We start from the raw sequence: 24,102 nt of genomic DNA, 5'->3' as shown, positions 1-24,102 counted from the left end.
TACTGTGTACAGTAGAGATAGCACAAAAGGGACTGACCAAGCAGCAGAGAGAGGCTGGTCCCTCTCCAGTCTAAACCTTCATTTCTGGAACAGGATGACATCTTACACCCAGAATGATTGTAATTCATCTTGAAAGTGGCTGGGTGTCGCTTCCCATCTCTTTAAATTCAAAGTCTGCTGACTTCCTGGTAGAATTAGCCTTTTGAATCAGTCTTGGAATAGTGAGAAAAACAATGATGTGAATACCGGAAATTGTCCTTTTACCTTCGTCATGTTGGCTGAAAACCTCATTTAAGAGACTGCTTGAGAGAGCTAAGCACAGTCTGCCTTGGTAACTCCTCCCCACCAGCAGAGAGTGCTTTTTGAGCCAGGAATCCGAGTCACAGCAGCACAGTCATAGCCTCAATGTCCTGCTAGACATCTTGTCTTGGTGAAGGGTTGACGATCCATCTGCCAAGTGCATAGCAAAGGTTCATGTTGCGTATAAGTCACAGGTAGTCGTCTAGAACTTCTCCCAGGGATGACCATATAGCAAGTACTGACATTTAGTGGATAAGTCTGGTGTAGTTGAAGCTTGTAACTCCTCTTCACATTGCTCATTACACTTGAATCTCGCAAAGAAATCAATAGAATTTACAAAATCTCCATGTGGAACTCGCAATTTTGGCACCTCACAGGGTCTGCTATGCACTTGTGCAGGAACAGAGGAAACCAGCTGACTTGTGACCCTCTGCAGTGCAAGCAGGTACCTGCAGAGGAATGGGGAGAAAACCTGCATGGGCAGAAGGTGGGATACAGGCATCACTGCATAAGGAACCACTATGTCTGGTCTCAGTCTTCCAATGCTGGACACCTTTGATGTATCAGAGAAATGTCACGTTCCCTTTGTTTTCCATCATTATACTGTCACTTCCCAACTGTTCTGTGCTCTGGCCTTTTGCTATTAAAATACTCATGCCTTATTTTTATCTGTATTTTTCCGCTTGTGTCTTGCTCAGCAGTGTGAAAAAGTCCTTATTCAGTGTGCCTGTTCTGTTGGATATCGTTGACTGTGTCCTTCAGGCTGCAATTAAGTGTTTTATCTTGTACAGGCTGTGTAAATTCTGTCCTGAGTTTTTCCCTCAGGAGAATTCCTTCCCTGTGTAAGTATCCAAGTTAATGGTGCAGTGTACCACTTGTACAGAAGAGCTTGCATTCTTTTCCAGTGTTATTACATCAGGTTTTATGGTAGTTTTCAGGAAAGGTATAGGTAGTGGGTGCCTTCTGGATGGCAGCATCTTCTGTCACAGGGTGATGCAGAGCTGATGTGGGTTCACTGGCAGCCCACAGGAAAGGACACTCTTGTGTTGTTTCTCTGCCTCAGTGGTGTGATATGATCTGTGAGGTCTGGAGACCTGACTGCTGATTGATACCAGCTTAGATGTTTCCAGCTCATGGGCAGTGGAAGGTGAGAGAACACCACCAGCACAAAGATCTACCCTGTGTTCCTGTGGGAGGATTGACCTTCCTGCTCTCCTGAGAGCCTGGGAATGCCTTGTGCTGACCAAGAGCCATCTCTGAGCATACCCTTCAGGCACAGGGGAGCACCTTCCTTGCAGGGGCTTTAAATGCTAACCCTAACTGAAGTGTTTGAAACAGTGCACAACTGCTTTGGCTTGTGCTGGTTTGTGTATAAACCTCAGGGCTCTGCAGTGCATGACCCATGAAGTCTTACGCAGGTGTCCTGGCTTTGTTTTGAGGTATAAAAGGTGGCTTTTAAATTCTGTTAAGTGGTTTTGGGACATCGCTGAATTTATTGCCTGTTACAGGCAAAACCTTTATGCAATTCACATGAAATACCTGTTCCCAGCATTTAATTTAGTAATAGATAAAAGTCTCCTCATAATTCTGAAACTATTTAAAGAATTGCTGATGGCTCATGGAAAACTCTAGATAATATTTCTGCTTTTCATCTTCACTTGCCCTTCATTGCACTTAATGAGCAGATGAGTCTTGTTTTGGACCTCAGCTAGACCCAATCCCAAACTGGTTTGTAAAATTTTAGTTGTTTCTGTAACATTCAATTGATGCAACAAACAAAATGGCCAAAGGTCAAGGTAGTTGAGATTGGGGCAAGACAGAGCTTCACAAGTCACTGCAAAGCAGGCAGGAGTTTTTCTGGATTTTGGACTCATTGATGTCCCACATTGATCTTTTAACTTAAAGAAGGAAAAAAGAAAACAACCCAAAACTATTATGCTTTATTTTGTGAAATACTCTATTTCCTGATTCCCTTAAGACCACTGAAAGCATCACTTTGCAATGTCACCATTGCTATCTGTGGTTTCTCAGATACTTCCAGAAGCCAAGAAAGTGCCAAGGCTTTCACTATGGGAAGACTTAACATTTTAAGATGTTTTAATTTTTATTTTTTTCCCCTTCTCCTGTGATCTCATGCATTTTCTCAGTTTGGAGCAACTGGGACTGATCTGGGTTCTGCTAATGTCAAGGATTTGGGCCATCTCACAGCTCCTGAGTTTGAGCAGTTAAATGAGAAAAGTCGCAGCTTTTATTGTCTTTACAGCTCCTGAAGGAAAGGATGTAAATGTGAAGGTTGAAGGTTTTAATTGTGATTTAAGAAGCAAAGCAAAAACCCAGACAGAGCCAGCACTTTTGCAGTCTGGTGCAGGCACTTGGAGTGACCTTGCTGACATGCTGCCTGTGCTAGCTCCCTCTCTCTTTGCCCTGTGGGTATTGAGGGCCTGACCTTAGCCACCTCTCGGGGTGCTACAAACCCCCAAAAAAGTGACTAAGCATAATTCAAAGAAGAGTTTAAATTTCTTGTAGCCTTGGCCAGGCTGTTTCTGATGGTCTCAAAGTCTCTCTGTGGCTGGTGGGTGAAGGGGACTGTTTCTGTGGGACTTTTTTCATGCAAACTAGTGGCAGAGGGGCTTGGTAGTATGTAGTATTTTGTGGATTGTTACCCTTTAGAGGTGTTTGTTGTTTGTTTGGGCAGCCAGTTTTTCCTCTTTTAAAATTGTTGCAACATTTACTTAAGTCATTTACTTAAGATGCAACATTTACTTAAGATGGAAAAGTTGCTGCTCTGCACCCTGGGAACTTGTTCCATTCTCTTGAGATACAGGATTCTGATCCTTTGCCAGAGTCCTTTTGTGAGGTTATGTCAAGGAGGAGATCTTTTGAGAAGGAAAAAGCTATTACTTGCTTAAAAAAGAAGGTGTCGTTAGTTGCATTTCAGTTGGCTAAAGGACCACCATGTGATAACTTAAAAAATTTGGTTTCTTGGTAAACAAGTTAATGGATTTGTGCTCAGTTGCACTTTGCTTTCAAAAAGCAAAATGGCCCCAGGGCACACAAGTAAAATTTAAGCACTTTCCTTGTTACTCTGAAGTAAGTAAAACACACTGTCTGATTTTCCGAACAACAGCTTGGCTTCCTGTGCTGGAAAAGTAACCTCAGCTGAGAACAAAAGCCACCCACCTTTGTCTTCAGGCTCCAGAGCAGACAAATAACTCGCTCTTTCCGTTGTTCCACTTTTATTTTTTGTTAGACTCTTTTCCTCTTCTCTGTCTTGCACTTTCTTTGCTTGCCCACTTGTTCTTTTCTCCCAGTCAGTCATTCTCTTTTTACTCTCTTTTCTTCTCTCTCTATCCCAAGATGTTCACTTCAGTAACCCTTGAGGTGTAGATGTACCTACAGATGCCAAAGAGAAGCAGAAATATTCAAGCTTAGAACAGGTCCTTCATTTAAATTGTGTGTTAAAGATCTGTGATGACCCTACCTAGTTCCAGCAGCTTCCTCAAGTCTCAATGCCACTTACATTTGCTTTGTGTCCATCCCTGTTCCTGTCTGCAGCCCCTGTGGCTGTCCCTTCTGAAACTGGGACCCTCTGTTGTAGACATTGTCCTCAGCCATTTGCCCATGATCACACGTGAGAACCTTGGCCTTGGTGAAGACCCATGTAGTACTGCCAATAGCAGCAAAACTTGCATGTAGGTTAAAGGCCTCGTTTCTCTCTCTTTATGCAAGTTTTTCATACTTTTGCAAAGTGCTAAATATTGCTTCACAGGTAAGAGCAACAGCGTGATACCCCCAGGGCAGGGGAATGGGGAAGAGCTGTAATTATTTGCTGCAAGAGTTTAAGGGACAGCCAACTGCCTTGACCTGCTGGCAGCAGGTGGGTAGTTGGCTGTTTTCTGGCTAGAGCAGACACTTTGCAATCTGCTTTGAATGCATCTCTGTCTTACTGAGGGGTGAAGACAGTGTGAGAAAGACAGGTTAATACAAAAAAGCTGGTATTTGATTTTAAGTGGGCTTAACACACTTGCTGGTGTTGGTCTTCCCTCCTGAGGATGATGATGCTTGAAGGTGAGATACAAGTAAAGGAGAGTGTGTCTGCATGGTAGAGAATTACCTTCTGATGTTTTATCCTTGAAGAGCTGCATTTTTAAGTTATGTGGTTCTAAAATTCACCTATGCTAAGGTGTGAAGTGAACTTGCTTGGTCTGTCTCTCTGGATTTGTGCTAGGACTGAGTAGGGATGCTGAAGACAGAAGAGGGCTTTGCTGCCAGTGTGTTGCCTCACATACTGTTCAAATGCATTCAACTCAGCTTTCTAATTCCTGGGGCAAATTCTTGATGTGACTTGCTGGGTTGGCAGTTTTTATGAAGCATTTGCAGGCTGAAAATCCCTTTTCCTTATCTTCCAGCTTTTTCTGATGCTTTTCTGTTTATAATTTTCCTCAATAAAGCAGGAGAGAAGTTCTCTGAACTGTTTTGTCACAAAGAATGAGATCATCAGTGAAAAAATTAGGAAAAGAAAGGAACAGCTTGTTCTTTGTTCTTCTGCAAGGTGCCACCACTCTCCTTTGATTTTAGCATCATACCGACACACACAAGGTTTTGGAGTGGGTTCAAACAAGGCAGATTCTCAGATCAAGGAGCCCAACCTTCTCCAAAGCAGCTGTGTGCCTGGTGCAGCATCGTGCTGCAGGAGACCTGCCTCTCACAGCTCTGTCACTTGGTAAGCTTTGGGAGGAGGTCCAAACTTCTAGAATGTTGGTGAAATATAAGTCTATTATATTCTGCCATTCTTGCAGCCTACACGATGGCAAATAAAAAGGGAAATTGTCTTCTCTGTGTGCAGTATCACAAGGGCATCACAACTGTGTTGTTTGCAGTAAAGGGGCAACAAATCCTGTCCCTCTTGCACAGGGCATTAGCCCAAAGGGAGCTTTGGTGGCTGAGTGCCCAGACCTTTCCCTATTTCTCCTTGCAGACCTCGGGAGAGCTTCTCTTTGCTTTGAAGGGCCTCATTATTGGGTTTTGCAATGCCATAGTGTGATTTCAAATGATGCTTCTGTCTCCCATCCATCTCTGTCACTATGTCTCTAGTTCCAGAGAGGAGCTAATAGGGTTCAGCTGGTTAGTAAAACACTCACTGCTTGATTCCAAACTGCATTCCCCATTGCTAAACATCTCCCATGTAGCAGCTTTGTAGCAGCAGAGTTCGAATGGGATGACAGTTTTGCACCCGCTTCCAGATGAAATGATTTTAAATTAAAAAGTCCGAGAGATCCTGAGTGAAAGGAGCCATCCAAGTGCCTTCAGCATTTTTCATTGCAATAGATGCTCCCTGCAGCTCTTGCTTTAATAGCAGCCTATGAAGTGTCTGGCTTAATCTCCCATACATTCTTATGTAAATTACTTTTAAAAAGCTCCAGACCTGAAACTGGTAGTGTATACCAACCTTTAGGAGTTGTTGTGCAGCTTTAGCTTCCCTGTAAGAGAATTTGGGATGAGGCAAGTCTGTGGTTTGTAAACTACTGGTTTGTCTAAGACATTTAGGGTGTAAAAGTCTATCACGATGGAGAGCTACATGGCAAGGTTTGAAGCCTCTACTTGCTGGAGAAGTCAATGTTTCCATCAAAATGAAGGTGGAATAGACCGTGTATAGTAGCCTGTTGTGTGTGGTCCATGTGGTGTCTACCCTTTCCCCCTTTTCTCTGCTGTCTCTGTCAAGACTTTTTCACTATGTAAGTGCTGGTTTAACTCTCTTTTCCTTTCATTGAGGCCACATTTTCATTTTTTTTTCTTTGGGAAATAGCATGAGACTTAAAATGTGAAATGTTCCTTTTGTGACTTTGTCATAAAAATTAATGAGACTAGAAAAACAGTTTGTGGACCTGGAAGAGAATCCTAGTGAATAGTATTTCTCTATCCACAGAGCTCTTTCATTTTAATTAGCAAATAAACCAGGAGAGAGCAGCAGGCAGGTATTTCTGTGCAGGCTCAGGCTGGTATTTTGTCTAACACATTCAAAAGCAGTGATTTGAGAAGAATCAGATCGGTTAATGGCTGTGCTGTATCTTCAAGTTCTCTTGGTCTGAATATTTTGGGGGTGAGGGAGATAGAGTGATTCATACTTGAGCAAGACAAACTCAAGAGCTGCCAGTTTGCATTATGTCAATGTATGTAAGAAAATATTTAGATAGAATTTCCATTAAAAGTTCAAAAGCAAGGGGCTCACGCTGACCCTAGCTTTTAGAAGCACTGGTGGGAAACCTGAATGAAATTTAACTCTGCTCAGTGTGTTTTCGTTGGCTGACTCCATGTTTTATTATCTCATGCAATGAGATCTTTCTTGGTTTGTCGATTTTCTATCGAGGACAAAAAGTTCATGTATGTAACAGTGCACATATTGAATTAAAGTACGATTAAAGGCATGATGTAATGACCCCCTCTCCTTTTCCTTCAGTCAATATTTGCCTGCAAGGTCAATACATTACAATATTGACTTCAAAGTATTCAATATTTTTTTACCTTCTGAGCGTGTTGGCTTCGAGTGTGTGTAATATTAAACCTGTTGGTTGAACTGTTGGTCTAAGACTTACTGTCTAAGTAGTTTCAGGCTTGGATGCCTAATCCATGTAGAGCAGCTTTCAAGGCATGTGATAATATCACAACACAGCTGTAGGCAGCTTTCTGAGGTGAACCATTTAATCTGCAGTCTTTGCTCCCAGCTTCCTAACGAGTGGTGGAATTTGTCCCGTGGTGTGCAGTGAGATTGTTGCCCTCTCTCCCTGCTGCCATCATATTTACTCTCTGCAGGACCTTCCAGTGACTGGAGGTTATGTGGGCAAATCTAAACCCCAGTGCTCCAGTCCTCCCTGTGTGTTTCTGCTGCCTTTACATCTGTGCTCTGTCGAGTGTACAAAAGCTGCTCAAAACCAAGATAACACTTTATGTACTCAACATGCTGTGCAAACATGGCTTAATAAAGTTAGCATTGATCATTCGAGCAGTTGCACAGGACAGGCTGGTGCTCACTTACCTGAGCTCCCAGCTGGGGCACAGTGGGCTGGGTGACTCTCCCAGTGTGAGCTTGAACCTTCTCATGCTGCAGACATGATGTATACATCTTCACCTGGACACATTTTCATTCCCACTCTGCTGAAATCCTGCACCAGGACCCATCAGAAGGGCACACAGACAGATGCACTGCTTAATGACAACAGCTACAAACCATTTATCCTTCAAAAACGTGACGCTCTACAGAAGGGCTTTGATAATGTTCTTTGTGAGGCATATAAATAAACAGGATTGTCACCAGTGTGGGATCTTATTACTTTGTCTCTTTCAAAAAATTAAGGAAAGAAAAAATATTTATAGATACCCAGAGGTTAGTGAATTCTTCTAAAGAACCAAGTGTTATAATTAGGAACCCGCTGCACTTAGAACTATTCTACAAATAAGCACCTCAAATCTAGCCTAGTCCTTCCAGAGAAAACAAAGGTCAGTAGGCTGCTTTGAGGATTAGCAAACCAGAATTTCTTGGACCAAGATGCTAATTACTTCCAAAGCTGAGGATGATCACTACTTCCAAATCCAATTCACTGCCAAAACCTCATGATAAACCTCAGTTCTGCTCCTCTCTAGCCCAACTTTTGAATTGAGATGCTTCTAGGCTTGACTCTAATTAAATGATAAAAAGCCAAATGTGAAGGGAAGGCAGAATAACAGTGGGAATATTCTGCTGGTGGAAAACTGCGCTTCTGCATGGCCTGATCCAAAGTCATTGAAGACTTCCCAGGTCCCCAGCAGCAATTTGGCCTCAACCAGGGTGAAGTGGAAACAAGTGCTGCTCTGAGAACCCAAAAGCATCTGTCACCAACTGCTCCATGGCTGGGAAATGGGGTCCTGCATTGCCTGTGTGCTTGTAGGGTGGGGTCCCATCTCCCTTGCATGCTGTTGTCTGAAGGCAAAGGGACGAGGACTGGGCTCACTACTACAAGCTCCTGATGGAAAGACATAGCCACAAGGTTTTTGAGAGTTTTCACATTTCCACCGCTGTGCTTGAGGATTCACTTTGTATATTCACTAGTATGTTGTACCCTCTGTGCTTGTGGATATGGTAGTGTCCTGAGAGACCACAGTTTTCATCTCAGATGGGAGAGGTGGAAAGACATACTATTATTGTGAGATCTAGGTGTAAGGCAAAAAGGTTGTGGTAGCACTGGGAGAGGGGGAGAGGAGCCAGAGTTAAATATGTCAGCTGTTCCTTTCTACATGCAGCCTGCTGACTTCCTTGTGCAATTTCAGGGAACTTGGAAGTGGGAGTTCACATCGCGGATGTAAGCTACTTCATACTGGAAGAAACACCACTGGATAAAGTAGCAAGCGAAAGGGCAACTAGTGTCTATCTAGTGCAGAAGGTAAGGACAGCTTTTCCTCCTTGTTTTTTGTCTCATGACTGTGTCTTTCATTTGCCATAAATTCTTTTCAAGGTTCATTTTCAGATGCTCACAATGAAACTCTGGCAATTATTGCAGGAAACCTACAAAAATGAGTAAGCTGATACAAACACGAGCTGACATAGCTGCTGTCTACCTTGGGGCTTATGGAGAGAGCACATGGTGGAGCAGCAGTTTGTGACCCTGTGTCTGTGGTCAGAGACCTGCATATGCCAGGGCTCACCAGCTCAGGAGCAGAGCTCAGCACCAGCTGAGGGCTGACCTGAGCCAAGGCTGACAGACCCAAGCTGGCTCCTCTGCTTCGCTGTTGGCAAATGTTGGAAATTGGCAGATGTGATGGAGAGTATTGTCTTTGTCTTCGGTGCAGTAGTACAGCTAATCCCTCCCAGACATGGATGCATGGCAGATTAGGGTATAAAACACCCTAACAAACAAACACCTTGAAGTAAACCAGAAAGTTCACACTTACTTTATCTGTGTATCCCAAATACTGGAGAAATAGTGTTTCTTCATCACACAGTGAAAAGATGTTTGAAATTATGAAGATTTTAGCATCTCAGAATCAAATGTTAAACTCAAGTTTAAAGCTGACTTCTAAACTTTGGAAATGAACAAGTGCAAGTTTAACACTATTGATAAGGAAATATGTAGGTTTTTTTCTGTGGCTGTCTCATTTTTGGTTGAATGTGCAGAAACACTTCATAGCTTATCGAGTACCACTGGCACTGTGCATGCAGAGAAGCCAGAAAGCTTGGCTGTCAGTGTCCTGTGTAGGCTTGAGGCATCAGCTGCATGAAGAGGAGTGTTGAAACTGTTGTAGAGCAGATTAGTCTGCCTCTCCCCACACTCCCATTCAGTCAGGCTGAAGTCCTTGTCTCCACAGCCCCTTCCGGAATGACAGGACATCTCTAATAAATAAACATATCCTACATGTTACTTAGAGTTAGGAGTGATTCTTCCCTTCCCTTCCTGGATGTTTTCAGGGCTGTTATCTGGGGAAGGTTTTGTAATGATGCTTGTTCCAGTAGCTTCCTGTGCCCTCTCCACACTTGCCAGATGATAAAATGATTTATCTTACACTATTGAAATTAAATTAGTGGTTTGATATCAAGCTGTTAACCTTTAGTAGTTGTTCTGTAACTTTCTTTGGGTAGAAACAGCAAGGCACAGCTTTAGGGGGTCTTAGTGAGTTTGGTGGATTTTACCATTCTGTGGAGCAGCTGTGATAGCAATGCAGGAGTGTCTCAACTTGGTCAGTAGTGACCAACAGCACACAGGCTCTGTGTGCTGGGAGACCCCAGTTACCAGTGACTTGCTGTTTTCCAGGACTGGGAAGCAGTGCCTATCTCATGGGAACAGTAGTTCTGGCACTAGTTTTCTCAATCCTACAGTCTCTCCAGTGATAAGCCCTTGTCTTATGCACCACTCTGCTTCCCCCTCTGATGGATGACTCGATGGCTGTAGCTCTGTGGGAGATGTGGGCTGACCAAGGGGGAATGTCACTGAGGGCAGCAAAGCTGTAGCCCAGAAGGATATTCTGGCAGTATTTCCAAGTCAAAATACTGTGGTTTGAAGGCAGGTGATTTTTTTTAAAGGGAGAATGAACATTTTTATATAGAAAGTAGACATTTTTCATGAAAATCTAGTTGAATGCAAAAGCTAATAGAATTTTCTTTCAAAGCACCTTTTCCCCCCAGCACTGCCAGTCAGTGCTGTGTGATGCCAGCATAAGTTACCTGTTACCCCTAATCGTCAATTGCTCTTCAACTGCTTGGCCCAGCAGTCAGGATTAATGTTTTATCCATGCTACTGCCCTGCAGAAAATATATTTTAAAACAGCAAACTAGGTTAGATGATGAAATTGTCAATATTTTAATTGCAAGAGATGAAAAGGTGCGAGGGGATGGGCAAAGGAAAGCAGCCAGGCTGTCTGAAACAAGATGGTAGCATGACTCTTGCAGAAAATATGCTTTCCTTTGATGAAACTGTTTCCTAAGACAGCTGTGATTCTACAAGAGGTTAGCACCATGCTAATCCTCCCAAAGAAGTTAAATAAAGCCACATATTTAATTTTCTTGAAGCATGTATCCAGAAGGGGAGTTATTGTGTAATTGCTAGTGGTCTGTTTAATAAAAGTCAAAAGTTTTTTGAAATAAGAATGTATCAGGTTTTAAGAAGCAAGAAAACCTAAACAGTTTCCTCTTTTTTGGCACATCTTATAGTGTTATTTTAGGTGTGAAGCAGCTCGAGTGAGAGGTCAGCCATAAATCCCTATAATATTTTACTGGTCCTATTTTACACTGGAGATCAAAGATGGGAACTGTAAACCTATATTCATGTTGAGTCCAAGGACTTCGAGACATTCACTTTTGACACCAGCAGGTTGTCAGGGTGTTGATATTTTGATAATCTCAGGCTGAGTAACAAAGAGTTGCTCGAGATTTGAATTCATGGAAGTGTTGATACAACTCCTGAGCAGAAATCTTGGCTCATAAACAAATAGACTATTTCCTTTGAGTGTCTTTTAGTGTGTAAGCAAGAGACTCCATTGTTGGACTTTAGCATCCTCCTCCCAGCTCTGGGGAGAGCAGCTAATGGAACCGCTTGGTTAATTCAATCCCTCCCCATCAGACTGACAGTGGGAGAAGAGGCCACCCTGGGAGTCAGTGGTGGTTGTAACCAACCTGAACCAAGAATGAGGAGGCAACCGAAGCAGGTTGCCAGCAGAAAGGAGTTGCTTGAAGGGAGCAAAACTGTTCATGCAACTTTGTGAACTTAAGGGGTTATTCTTGATCACAGTTTGTTCCCTTTTCCCTTTGGCTGACTGACTAGTTTTCCCCTTCTGTTCCATGAAAAGCTGCTACAGTGAGTCCATTGATGAGAATCTCTCTGGCTAACCTGCTCTGAACCTGGCCAGTGAGTCAGTCCTGGCCACAGCAGATGTTTCTGATTTTAAGGGGAACAGGAACTTTTATCATCCCAGCATGCATGTGCTCCCTCCCACTGCCCAGCACTCTGGGAATGAGTGTGAGACTGGGAACTCACATTTGGTTTCTGGAAGGACTTTATTAGTTGAAGAGACCAAACAAGCCCAAGGGCTCTCACAAGCAGGAGGTTAGATCTTCCCATGCAGAGGAGCCAGCTGCTAAGCAGTGTGACCAGCCATGGTCACAGGTCCATCTGGGACTCCTTATTAGGAGTTGCAATGACAGGACAAGGGTAACGAGTTCAAAGTAAAGGAGGGGAAGTTTAGGTTAGATACTAAAAAAAGTTTTTTCCTGTGAGGGTGGTGAGACACTGGAACAGGTTGCCCTGGGAAGTGGTGGCTACCCCAACCCTGGCAGTGTTCAAAGCCAGACTGGATGAGGCCTAGAGCAACCTGGTCTAGTGGGAGGTGTCCCTGCCCATGACAGGGGGTTGGGATTAGATGATCTGTAAGGTCCATTCCAACCCCTAAAATTCTATGATTCTATGATCTGTTTCAGAACACTGGGATGATGATGTGTTGGAACCCACCAAGCCCCAGCAGTGCCTTCTCTCACATTGGTTTTCCAGTGCTGCCCATTGCTCTGCCATGCTGGGAGAACCAATAGCATGGAGGGGGCTGTCAGTGCTGGAGCACTGTCTCAAGCCACATACGGTAGTGCTAAAGATTTTGCATATAGGACTTGGAAATAAGGAGAGAGAAATCCTCTGTCTGTGGTTTGATTTGAAATGCAGCCCCGCAGCTGCCAGGTTGTGGATATCAGCCTTTCCCTCAAAGAAGTGCCCTTTCCAGTATCTCTCAAGCCCTTCTAGGCTTGTGGGGAGAGGTGGTGTCTTTTATTAGTCTGACTGATAGAGTGGGATGAAAACCAGACAAGCTCTCACCACCCAAGCCTTTCTTCAGCCCTGGTTTCTATGACACATTCATAAGAAAGGATTTCCTGGGGGGGTGTAAGTCCTTTTTTACATTGTACAAGTTTCTTGCCTAGCCCTGCTGGGCCTCTCCAACTGCATTTCTAGATTCAGCTACCTTCATAGACCCCTTATTCTGGGTTTATGATCCATGTATAAGCCCAGGTGACTATTTCCATCTGCAGTAAAATCAAGCTGAATGATGTGATCCCCAAAATAGGCACATCTGTAGCCATTTGCCAAGGAAACCACTTCACACTGGCGATGCTGTCCCTCGGCAGTGTTTCAGCTCTCTGGATTTCTGTGTGCCATGGCACTCTGCAGGGCAGCTGGCAGACACCTCTGTCTCTTGGCAGACAGTCACGGGAAGGGCAAAGCATTTAAGAGATGCTGGGCAACCTCTGGATTATTTGAGGTGATGCTGTGCAACTCTGATATTTCGCAAATCTGGACATTAAAGATGTACTTAGGGAAATCTTCTCTCATCCTGTGTCTCTGTCTGAAAGAGATGGAGAGAATCCTACTGCCAAAGTTCCTCTGGGCAGCCCCTGGGATCACTCCTGAAACATCTTGCTCTGCAAGTGTGACACAATTGTGACATCTTTGTATGTTAAATGCTGGGCTTGCAACTACTAGGAATCCTTTCAGGCTGTGACCGCATCGTGTTAAGTAAAAAGGAAATGTCTGTTTATAAGTTAAACTTCTGTGCCTAGTGACAGTTGATTTATTCTCCATGCAGAGAGTGAAGAGGAATCATGATGCTAAAGCAGAGGGAGGCAGTTAGCCAAGACTGGTGGTGTTGAAAACAGGTTTCTTTTAATTCAGTAAGGTAGATAAATTGAAATACCTTCAGTACAAGGTCACATTATGTTATGTATGTGCTTGCTGAGCCCAAGAAAAGGTTGACTGAATTCTTATTCTCCTGTGAGACTTCCTCCATGGCTTGGGTTAAGTTACTTTGCCTAAAGTGTCTCTTCTATCAAACAAGGGCAACACAGGTTGATGCTTCCCTATTTAACAGTAGATTTGTTACAGCTAATTGTTTGGTGAGTGTTTAGTGCTGTAATTATGATCTGAGTTAAGGCTTTGCTTGTGTTTCACATCATTGAAAGCCCTTCCATTGAATTACAGCCTCTTGAATCGCATATTAATCCTGCTCAAGTACACTTAAAACAAGCATCCTGTTGTTTAGTTTGGGCTATTCTTCATGGATGGGCTTTCATGTTTCATGTAGGCGTTTTTCTAGCAGCCTTGTATTGCTGCAGGAGGTGTGAGGGGAAAGAGGGCATGCTAAGGCATAGAAATATTCAATAAGTACAGGCCATTATCAGGTGATCAATCACAGAAGAGGGGAGAGAGAGAAAAGCAGCTTTTAATTTGGGTGGAAAAGGGCACGGGAGCTTTTATTAAATTACTAGTACTTTGTTCACTGTGACCTGAACTTCAGGGTCTCACAGTGGTCATGGGCAATCATGGGGAGGCAGCGATTTCCTATAGTCTGTAAAGCTATTTTCTCTCCTTTCTGGTATGGGTTGGCACCACTCATGCTACATTTATAACCCTGTGGTGTGGGTCCTTCCAGGCAGCATGGCAGAGCTCACGTACTGGCTCTGTGAGTTATGAATGTACCAGTATTGTTAACGTGCTGTTCACAACTGGAATAACAGAGTTGGCAGCCTTTGTGTTGCGGGAAACAGCTTATCATAAGCTGTGCCCTTGTGACCTTCCAGCCAAACCAGGGCTACTGATTCATGTTGTGAGTCCCAGACCATAGCGTTAACCTTTTGGCATTAATATGCACTGCAATTAGAATGGATTTATAGCCATCTTCTGGTGCCACATCACAGGTGTGATTGAATATTTTAGGAGTCTTTCCTTCAAAGGAAAAGGTAAATGTGAAGTGTGCACACTTGAGGAAACAATGGACACCTGAGACTTTTTTCTTACTGTTTTGAAGAACAGTTGTTCCTCTGCATTCGGGTAGAAAAAGTTGTCTCTGAAATCACCAATTTAGGTGGTCACAGGTTTTGGAAGACCTGGCTTTTGTGTGCCAGTCAACTTCCTGCTGGTCCTATATTTACAGGCTGGCACACGCAGCAGTCAAAGCAGAAAGTAAATTAAATAGCTAAAATATTTTATGGCAACTAAATAAAGCATTTCTCTCTGTGTTGTTCTGGAATTCACCAGCCCACATTGCCGCTCAAAATAAACAAGAGGAATAACGTGGTGGTTTTTTGAGGGCAGTTACTGCTTCTTCACAAAGGTAAATAATGAGAAGGGAAATAAGGAGTGAAACTAATAATTAGGTTTGCTTCATTAAACAGCTACTAAAGATTATCTTTACTGCAGATTTCACTTGGGAAATAACTCAGGGATGGTAGAAACACTTGGAGCTGCTCAGATTTGCTCTAGTATGAATATGCACAAAAGCTTTTGCTTTGTTGCTGTAGTCAGGTGAGTTAGTTGTGGTTTGGTAATTCAGTGTTCTGCAACAGAAATATTGATTAGTTGTAAGGAATTAGGACATGGGTTAAAAAATCCTGCCAGAAATTTATGTTGGCTGACATTTTGTTCCAACAGGGTTGTGTATTACAAGAGAATAATTGTTCTCCATTTGGAAACACCATGTTCAATAGTCATAAACCAGTTGCTTTTATTTACCTCACCAGCATCTACACATTCCTGTCCGTGCTGCCAAGCATGGGTCAGTCTTTACTGAAGCCAAGCACCACTCCTGTGGTGCATGGGAGAAGTTTCACTTATGCTTTGCAGAGAGCAGGCTTGCATTACTTGTCTGATTACACAGTGTTCAGTGGCAAAGCAAGAAATACAGTTCCCAAATCCGAGCTCGTCAGCTCCTGACTGCCAGGACCAGGTTTCTTCAGCATTAAGTTTCCTGATTTGCTGAGCCTTCTTCATTTTTCCCAGTGCCAAAGTGGCAGTGGGAAAGAAGTGGAAAACAGAGCACACTTTGAGACCTTAAAAGTTGCAGACTTAAGTGTTTGCATGACTGAGAATGCAGGATGCTCCAGGATGCTTACTCCATTCTTTGGAGGGGAGCACTGGGAATGATTCCCAGGCTGAAGACTGACAGCTGCCTCTGCTGTCATTGAGGGATGGGGCTGATGTAAGTGTTGGTAGCCTTAGCCATGTCTGACATCCTCTCATTTCAGAAGATTTGATCTACTTTCTCATTCCATGCCAGTACACTGTTTGCTGTGTAATACAGCTCTGGCATTGGTGATGCATCCCAGAGCTGTGACATAGTCACTCCTGCCACAGAGAATGGGATCCTGATGGTTTAACTCATCTTCTCCATTTGTGCATTGTTGAGCCTGCCCTTTACCAAATGGTCAAGGAAGCTTGACCACACTAAAAGCCTGTATCTCACCAAGGCTCTTTTCTCTTCCAGGTGATCCCAATGCTTCCCAGGCTGCTCTGTGAGGAATTATGCAGTCTCAATCCCATGCAAGACAGACTGACATTCTCTGTGATCTGGACGTTGACTCCGGAAGGCAAGGTACCTCCAGCAGCAGGCAATCATCCTGCTGATCAGTTCTCTATTGATGACCAGCCCCTTTCTGCAAAGGCAGTGGTAAAAATGCCATCCCTTAACACCCAGGTGGATGGCAAAGGTGAACAATACTGGAGGATATAGTACTACCCCTGTATCTTGTCTTGCTGATGATATACTGTGGAATTACCAACTGGAATAATCTCTCAGCATGGTGGGGAAAGAAAGAATATTTGTATGAATCTCAGGAATGGAGAATTTTCTGCTTCTTTGCCAGGTCACCCAACCATTAATGTCTTACCTCCAGCAGCAATCAAAGCTAATGCTTTGGATGGGACAGGATGTGCTCCCCAACTCCAGCACTGCTGTGTGCTCACAGGCAGTTGTGCAATGCGGTGGATGCAGGCAGTATCCCTCTCTGGTCTCTCTGGTAAACAGACTATTTAATTTGTCTTCAGAGCTGCAAATTACATCGATCCAAATAAAGTGTGATAGTCCTTCAGCAAAGGCACGGCTCCATCCTCTGCATGTGTTATTTCCAGGGAGCAGTTGTGGAGGCTGCTTGTTGGTGCAGCGAGCTGCCCTCAGCTGCCTGCCAGCACTTCCCAGGTCTTCATTTCTCTCCCTATTCCTCTCCCACACTCCTTGTAACTCTAAAATCTCCTCTTTGGTAATCACAGGGTCCCCTCGCTAATCAGGGAGGGCTAAAGACTGGCAGTACCAGAGCACTCTCCAGTCTGTGCAAAAGACACTTTTTGTATTCAGATTTATTTTTTTTAACCACTGTTGTGCTCATATACAACTGTTTCTGTTGACAGCATCTCTTGTGCCAATTAGGTAATTTTTCGCAAGGATTAACTTCCGTATTGTTGTCCCAGCTGCTCTAAGGGATGCTGAATCTATCTTTGTGCTTTAGTAAAATAGAGTTGCAGTCCTGATTCTGTATTTCTGCAGTGAGTTCCTGCTCTGGCACTGAGGTGGGTTGTATTTGTCCACTGCACAAAGCATTCCCCTTCCTATAGCAACAGCATCATTATTCATAGGCCTTCTAATAAGTGGCTACTTGGTGGGTGTTTTATTGACTCCGAGTTGTCTTTGAACAGCTAATAGTCAAGCCTTAATTAAAATAAGCCTTTAATTACATCTTGTCTCTTGTCCCATGCAATATATACGTTATTTGCATTTCAAACAGTGCTCAGTCCAACCTGGTCTGACCAGTGAGAAAACAGAGGAGCTGCAGCATCTGCCTTCTGCCGGCTCAGGGAGCAGATCCCTGGAGGAGCAGTGGTCTGGAGGGTGACCACACTGCCTCTGGGAGAGCAGACTGCCTGCAGCCATCTCAGCAAACTGGTTTCTCCTACAAGGCCTTTCAGGGTTGCAATCTTAATCAAGGTCACTGGATATGAAAATCAAGTGAAGACTGGAGAAGAATTTACTCCTTCCAAAAGGAAAAGTGGCTGTAAGGCTTTTGCCCAGAAGGGCATTCTTGTAAGAGCTTGTATTTCTAGGTGTTACTATATGCATATCTCAGTGTAAACAGGATCACATGCTCTCCCACACTGCTGGGTGAAAGGGAGGTGAGTCAAAGGCCTCATCACAGCATTTGAGCCTCAGCATTTGAACCTCAGCCGTTGGTGTAGAGCACTGACATTGAGGACAGGACATTCCTCAGAGACCGAAGAGTATTTCATTGCATCCCAAGTGGCAGTACCTAACCTTGAGCCTGCAAAGCAGAGCCCAGGAGTCCTACTAGAGATGAGAGCTGCTTGGAGCTCCCACTGTCCTTCCAAATCAATTAAGTCTAGAGCTAATGCATCTCCCAAGGAAAAGCAATGCAGATCCCACACTTGAATGTGACTATTGATAAGTTGTTGGGATTTTTAATTCCTGTTTCTTTTAGAAAAATAATGCCTTTCTGTCATACTTTCTTGTTTCTCTTGCTCTTGGGTTCTGAAGTTTTTTTGTTCTAGTTGTAATTGACTGTAACAAAATGTAGCCTGAGCAGAAGCTCCACATATCTTCCTGGACTCGATGTATCTGAAATGACTTTCCAAGGGCAGAGGTGTTAGCCCTATTGTTGTATCTGTGCTGTTCTTCCTAAGCAGATCTGGGCGTTCATAGGAACAACGTAGCACGTTCTTGTTGGGATGCAGTCAACGGAAAGATATTTGGAAAGAAACAATGCAACTCTTCTTTTTAAGTTATTGCCTGCTGAGGTTTGACGCACAGCCCTGCTGGTTCCTTCTACCAGTGAGGAAGAAAAATTGCTTCAGTCTCAAACAGCCTATACAACACTGTGTCTTCCAGGCTCAAAACTGCTGTCGTCAGCCAGAACATGATACAGACACTGCCTTGCGTGAATAAAGACCACAGTCTCCTGCACAGCTATGTCACACCCTCAAAAAGACCTGTACCCCCAGGGACTGTGCTGTTGGGAGGGTTTCTGCTGAGCCACGCTGGCTGCCATCACATGCTGTGCTCAGGACTACAGCTTTTTCTCAAAAGCAGCCAGAACTGGGGAAAGCCTTAACATAACCCTAGAAATGCCTCAGATACTGGTACTTTGCAGGGACTTTGGAAACACCAGGTTTGCTGTGATGGGGCAGATCTTGCAGGCTGATCTTGTGGGCTGCTCACTGTAATCTCCAAGTCCAAGCTCACAACCCCCAGATGTTGCTCCTCCATGGTGCTTTGCCGCTGGTACATGTGCCAGCCAACCTTGTGTGGCTTTCCCTGCAGAAGCAGAGCTTGCCCATTTCTCTGGTGGGGTTTCCAAACCAGAGGCACTGGGCTATGTTTGCCCAAAATCTGCTTGTATGGCCACTGAAAACAGAGACAGAGGACATTTCCAGGAAATACTTGGATGATGGGTAGTGTGAAATTAGACTGCCACAGCAAGGCTGAGTCCTACCTACTTTATAAAGCAAAATGGGAGTAATTTCCATGCACAAAATATTTCATGTGGGATAGTGGAGCAGTGAAGGCCAGAATTGATGATGAACTTTGCGGCAGAAATTAATAGCCAGAGGTGTAGGAGCAAGCAGGAAAGTCGAATTAGTGTCTATAAACTTTGAACAGCAAGTTGAAAGAGCTCCCTGATACAACTGGAGGGTCTGTAGAAGTGCTCAGCTGAAAGGAAGGCTGCTCAGCCTTGCTCCTAGGTCATCTTAAGAAGGAACACCACCTTTTTGCCTGAGCACCATCCATGTCTGACTGAAGCATCTCTGTTGCTAGCTTGCTAACAGTCTTGCTGTGGATCATTTAAAGAGCAGTTCAGCCTCTACCACATCTGAGATTGTGTTTGATTAATATCATGAGATTTTTTGTGTCCAGCAATTTCATCAGATGTTACTGATATGCATCCCCCATCACCACAAGAAGCTGAGACACATTTAATGGGATGCAGCAGAGTGCAGAGCAGGTGCTGCCAGCACTGTTGCAGCACCTCTGTCCATGGCTTTCTCTTCCTTTCTTTCTCCCTGGTCTGGAGGAAGGGATACACACAGAATAACCATGAGCTGAGGGTCGGAGCCCTTTACATTGTAGGATGCCACTTGCTGCATTTTTGCTGTTAAAGCACTTTTGAATTAGAAATGAGCTTAAATGCCTTGTGACTTTCAGAGCTCCAAGCAGCTGAGTTATGCTGCACATATGTTCTGTGAAGCATAAGGGAGGGAGGCAGCAAAGGTGTTTTGGAGATCAGTCCTTTCCTGTTAAGCAGAGGGCTTGCCTTTCGGAAGCAGTGTCCTTGATGAGGCTGTGATAGAGTGCTGGCTGTTCTCCCTGGACACTGTCGCTTGCAGAATTTACCTTGTCCTGTTGTGCTGATGAAGGGGTACAGTGGCACTTGTAGCTAAAGCAGAATTACAATTCTCCAGTCATTCTCTGAGCATTTGTGCTTTGAATGGTTTATCACAGACTGCATCTGTCTCCAGAGCCCTCGTGCCAACGCTCTTGACTTTAGTGAAGAGCCTTCTGCCCATGTCCCTCTGTGCTTTCTCACTGTCTTGATGATCTATCTCAGCTGAAAATAGAATTTTCCTTTCTACTTTAAGAAATAATTCTGAATTGCTACTTCTACATTGGTATTCTGTTAGGGAGTTTAAAATGAGAGTGACTTCTGGTTTTAAAAAAAATAATTTTATAAGCAATTTATAGGTTATTTTCCTCCCAATTCTGAAGTAGTTTGGAAGCTCAGAAAGGTTCCTGGGTTTAGTTTGGGCCTAGGACCATAGGCATGATCAGAGAAATGAGGGGTCAGTGACTGGCCATCTCTCATCCAGACACATCAAAGTCCTGCTCAGGCACTTTCACAAGTGCTAGTCAGACATTGGGGTTCCTGCAGTACATGTGTAAACAGAGTATTTTAAGGCCAACCCCTCATGCCCTGGTGGACTTACTTTAATTGTAGAGATGGAGTTGGTTCTGCTGTGTTTTAGGTAGTGTGTACTGCCACACCTGCACCTAGTAAACTTGAGTCAATGGACTGATTTCAGCTCGCAGATGGGCTGCAGTTCTTTGAGCACTATGAAGGAGGGAAATCATGTAGAGGAAGGAGATCCAGGCAGTTTCCTATGTATAGGCACAGCATACTGGGCATACACATTACTAGACACTAGAGAATCTATATGTGCAAAAGGCCTGAAAGTCTCCGTAGGACAAGATCCTCACTTGAAGATCACAGGCAGTGATGAGGTCTGGTGTCGTTCCATCCAGTGTTTGTACAACTTCCCAAGCTTTTGTGCACTGGAAGAATGAGTCCTCAGATCAATTTACATGTTCCAATTTTGCAGATCCTTGATGAATGGTTTGGGCGGACAGTCATCTGCTCCTGCGTGAAGCTAAGCTACGACCACGCACAGAGTATGATTGAAAGCCCTGAGAAGGTGTTCTCACCTGAAGAACTGCCTGCTGTCTCACCTCAGCACTCCATAGCTGAGATCCAGCAAGCTGTGCTGAACCTGCATCGCATTGCCCAGCAGCTCCGCAAGCAGCGCTTCATCGACGGTGCCCTGCGCTTAGACCAGGTAAGTCCAACCCCTTAAGGGGCTCCTGCTCCACTGAAGAAATTTCACCTTTTGCTTTCTAAGAATTTCAGTATCTGTCTAAAAACTAGAAGGGAAAATTCAAGGCTGGAATAGAAAGGCCGGTTTGGGTGCCAATGTCTTCTTAAGAATCGCATCAAATTATGTACCAGAAGCACGAGTAAAGTAGGATGAAAAGAAAAAAATCCCTGGTTTTTAGGGAGTGGTCCATCTTTCAACATTTTTCAAAATCCTAAAACCCTGTCAGACTGGGTAAGTAACTCATACAGTGAAACAAATCATGATGGTGTTGTTCATTATGCAGTTCAGATATCCTTGGTGCATATTTCACTGTGAAAGGCTCATCCTCCACATTTATTTCTGTGCTAGCAATACTCATGTTTTCCGCAGCTTTCATAGCAGTTCTCTGCACTGGGAAAATGTCTAAATGTTATCTAAGCTAATACTTACAAATGTTGGGTGTGTTTCAGGGAAAGAAATGCTGGTGGGGAGGTTTTCTGTCTGGGGTGATTTAAATAATCTTGTATAACTTGTGGTATGTGTCATTTCTATTTTACAAGTAGATCCAGATATTTTTATGCTATCACAGCAAAAATAGTTCTGCATTTGATGTTCAGCTGCTCTGAGGTGGCTTCTGACAGTTTTTGTGGATAGGAGGTTCCACTAATTTGTAGATCCCAGTGGTCTTCCTGAGCAGGAGACAAAATAATCTCTTAATATGAGGAAACTATTGCATCATTTTGTGAAATGAGCATGAATCAACGTGTTGCTGAGAAAGAAGCTGTGTACCATGAGATGTAAACAGGACTATTGTATGTAAGACATATGTTGTAACCCTTCCATTTTACTCAGCATTGTAGTGTTGTCTCCAGTTGCAGGAAAGTCTAATTTTAGAGAAATCATTGCAGAGCCACAGGAACAAAAAGAGTCTATAATATGTGACCTTCCCTGACAGAGCATGTGGCTTATTCTGGCAAAGCTGCTGTGAAGCCGAGGCAATGTGCTTTCCCCCATGTCTAAGCTGGACAGGATGACATGTTTGTATCTTGAGTTTCAGTAGAGATTAGGGTTTTACTTCAGGATAAACTTTCTAGTTTAGACATTGTGGTGTCTGAGGCTATCTTGCCTACCTTTGTTGTAGGAGCTCTTGAAGGGCTGTTTCGACACACATAAGTGAGCCTGGAGCAAGGACATTTGCTTAAGGTCCTTCCTTGCTCAAAGGAAATAGTAATTCTTAAAATTACATTAAAATTATTTTTGGAAATCAAATTTGACTTTGACTTTGAAGTCATGGTGAGTTTCCTTAAACCTCTTTTGAAGCAGAGACTTCCCTCTCTGAGGTTTAGCATATGATGGCTAATAAGCTGGGCCTTTGTTCCCAGCACACTCTGAATGCTAAGGAAACATAAAAAACGCAGACTTTGCATGGGTTGAGCTACCTGGGATGCCTTGGAGGTGTCTGGGTTGGAAAAACAGTCCACAGTGACTGGGCACTGTGTCCCAGAAGGGTCACCAGCTGCATTCCACAAGTCACAGTTGCAGTGTAGCACTGTGTGGTCACTGCATGTCTCTGAGTTTGAGTACCTGTTATCAAACTAACCTTGCAGGAAATATGTTTTAAAACAGCTGTGACATTTTCAGTGGGAGGATTTGGCCAGAGAAGCATCCTGTTCCAGTGATACTCCATGAAAGATTAGCAGTGTTTTGTTTTGCTCTGTGCTTTTACAGAGGAGCCTATAAAGAGAACATACTGGAGCATCATTTGTGAGATTGGGGTTAAAAGCCTCTGCTAAGGACACCAGAGAGGGCTGACTCCTGCTCAGCCTAGTTCCTAACCATTGTGATAAACTGAGTTATATCTCACAAGTGGCACTTTATGCTGTGCAGAATCTCTCTCCCCTGGCAAGAGTGTCAAAGTAATGGTCTTTGAGAAGGAAGTGTATTTTAGATCAAGGGACACTTTCACCATACTTACTCTTTTCAAGTACTGCCCTGATAGTTGTGTTTTGACAAACTACACCCTCCCTGGCCCATGGAGAAAGTGATTGCTCTGAGACCTGAGGGCTAACAGTGGGTGAAGGATGGCTCTGTGGACAGGCCTGTGGTGTATGGCTGGACAAAGCAATCTGTATCTTTCAACAGAAGGGGATGAGTCCCTCTGCCTTTGCTCCCCCACTTCCCTGAGCTCCCATGGATGTGGTTGTGTGCTGGGTTCAGCTTTCAGCCCCAAGTGAGTGAGCAAGGGTGGATTCAAATGGGAAACACACCTTTCTAATCACTGGACCTCTCACTGATTTCCTGTTGAGTAATGTAAATCCTGAACAATGGAAGACAAACTCCAGCAGGAAACTAGGGGCAGTGAATTATCGGATTTCAAATAAATATGTGAGCGAAGGAAATGATCATCCCACAGTCTTAAGGGAGGAGGTGGCTAAGCACAGATGACTCCTGTGCATTTTTTCCCAAGGGATATGAGCCCTTTTCCCATACATTGCATTATGTTTGAGAGTTCTACCATGGGGTCACTCCTGATTGAACAGTGACGACTTTTTTCCTTACCTCCACCCTGCTATTTCTCAGTGTGAAGTGTTCTCGTGCTTCCTGTTGGTGTTCAGATAATCATGGGGGGAAGAATCTCCCATCCTTCGTTGCCACTGGCAGTGGTGTCCTTGGGCCAGTGCTCTCCCTGTCTGCCTCAGTTTTTTCTTTGGAATGATATTGATCTCTCTGAGATTATCCATGTAATTTAGGGCTTATTCCCCAAAACTAAGAAGATCTTTCAGGTGAAGCTATTCATGGGCATACCTTTATAGCAGCAGAAATATGTCTGGTCAGGGAGCTCCTTGAACCTGACACAGGATGGCTCCAGTAAGATGCAGCAGTGTCAGGCTGA

The 24,102-nt window shown here is 43.9% G+C and overlaps 1 protein-coding gene across 1 annotated transcript in view; it reads left to right on the top strand.

The window, feature by feature from the left end:
* DIS3L2 (DIS3 like 3'-5' exoribonuclease 2) overlaps nucleotides 1-24,102 on the top strand; it is a 169,870-nt gene that overhangs the window by 84,571 nt on the left and 61,197 nt on the right. The window contains 3 exon segments of the mRNA XM_009079844.1: nucleotides 8,602-8,714; nucleotides 16,063-16,170; nucleotides 20,958-21,191. Coding sequence (XP_009078092.1) covers nucleotides 8,602-8,714; nucleotides 16,063-16,170; nucleotides 20,958-21,191 — 455 coding nt within the window.

The sequence above is a fragment of the Acanthisitta chloris genome, unplaced genomic scaffold, assembly GCF_000695815.1.
Source record: "Acanthisitta chloris isolate BGI_N310 unplaced genomic scaffold, ASM69581v1 scaffold18508, whole genome shotgun sequence".
NCBI lineage: Eukaryota > Metazoa > Chordata > Aves > Passeriformes > Acanthisittidae > Acanthisitta > Acanthisitta chloris.
The sequence above is the reverse complement of the archived record's forward strand: the minus strand, read 5'-3'. Positions and strand labels throughout refer to the sequence as shown.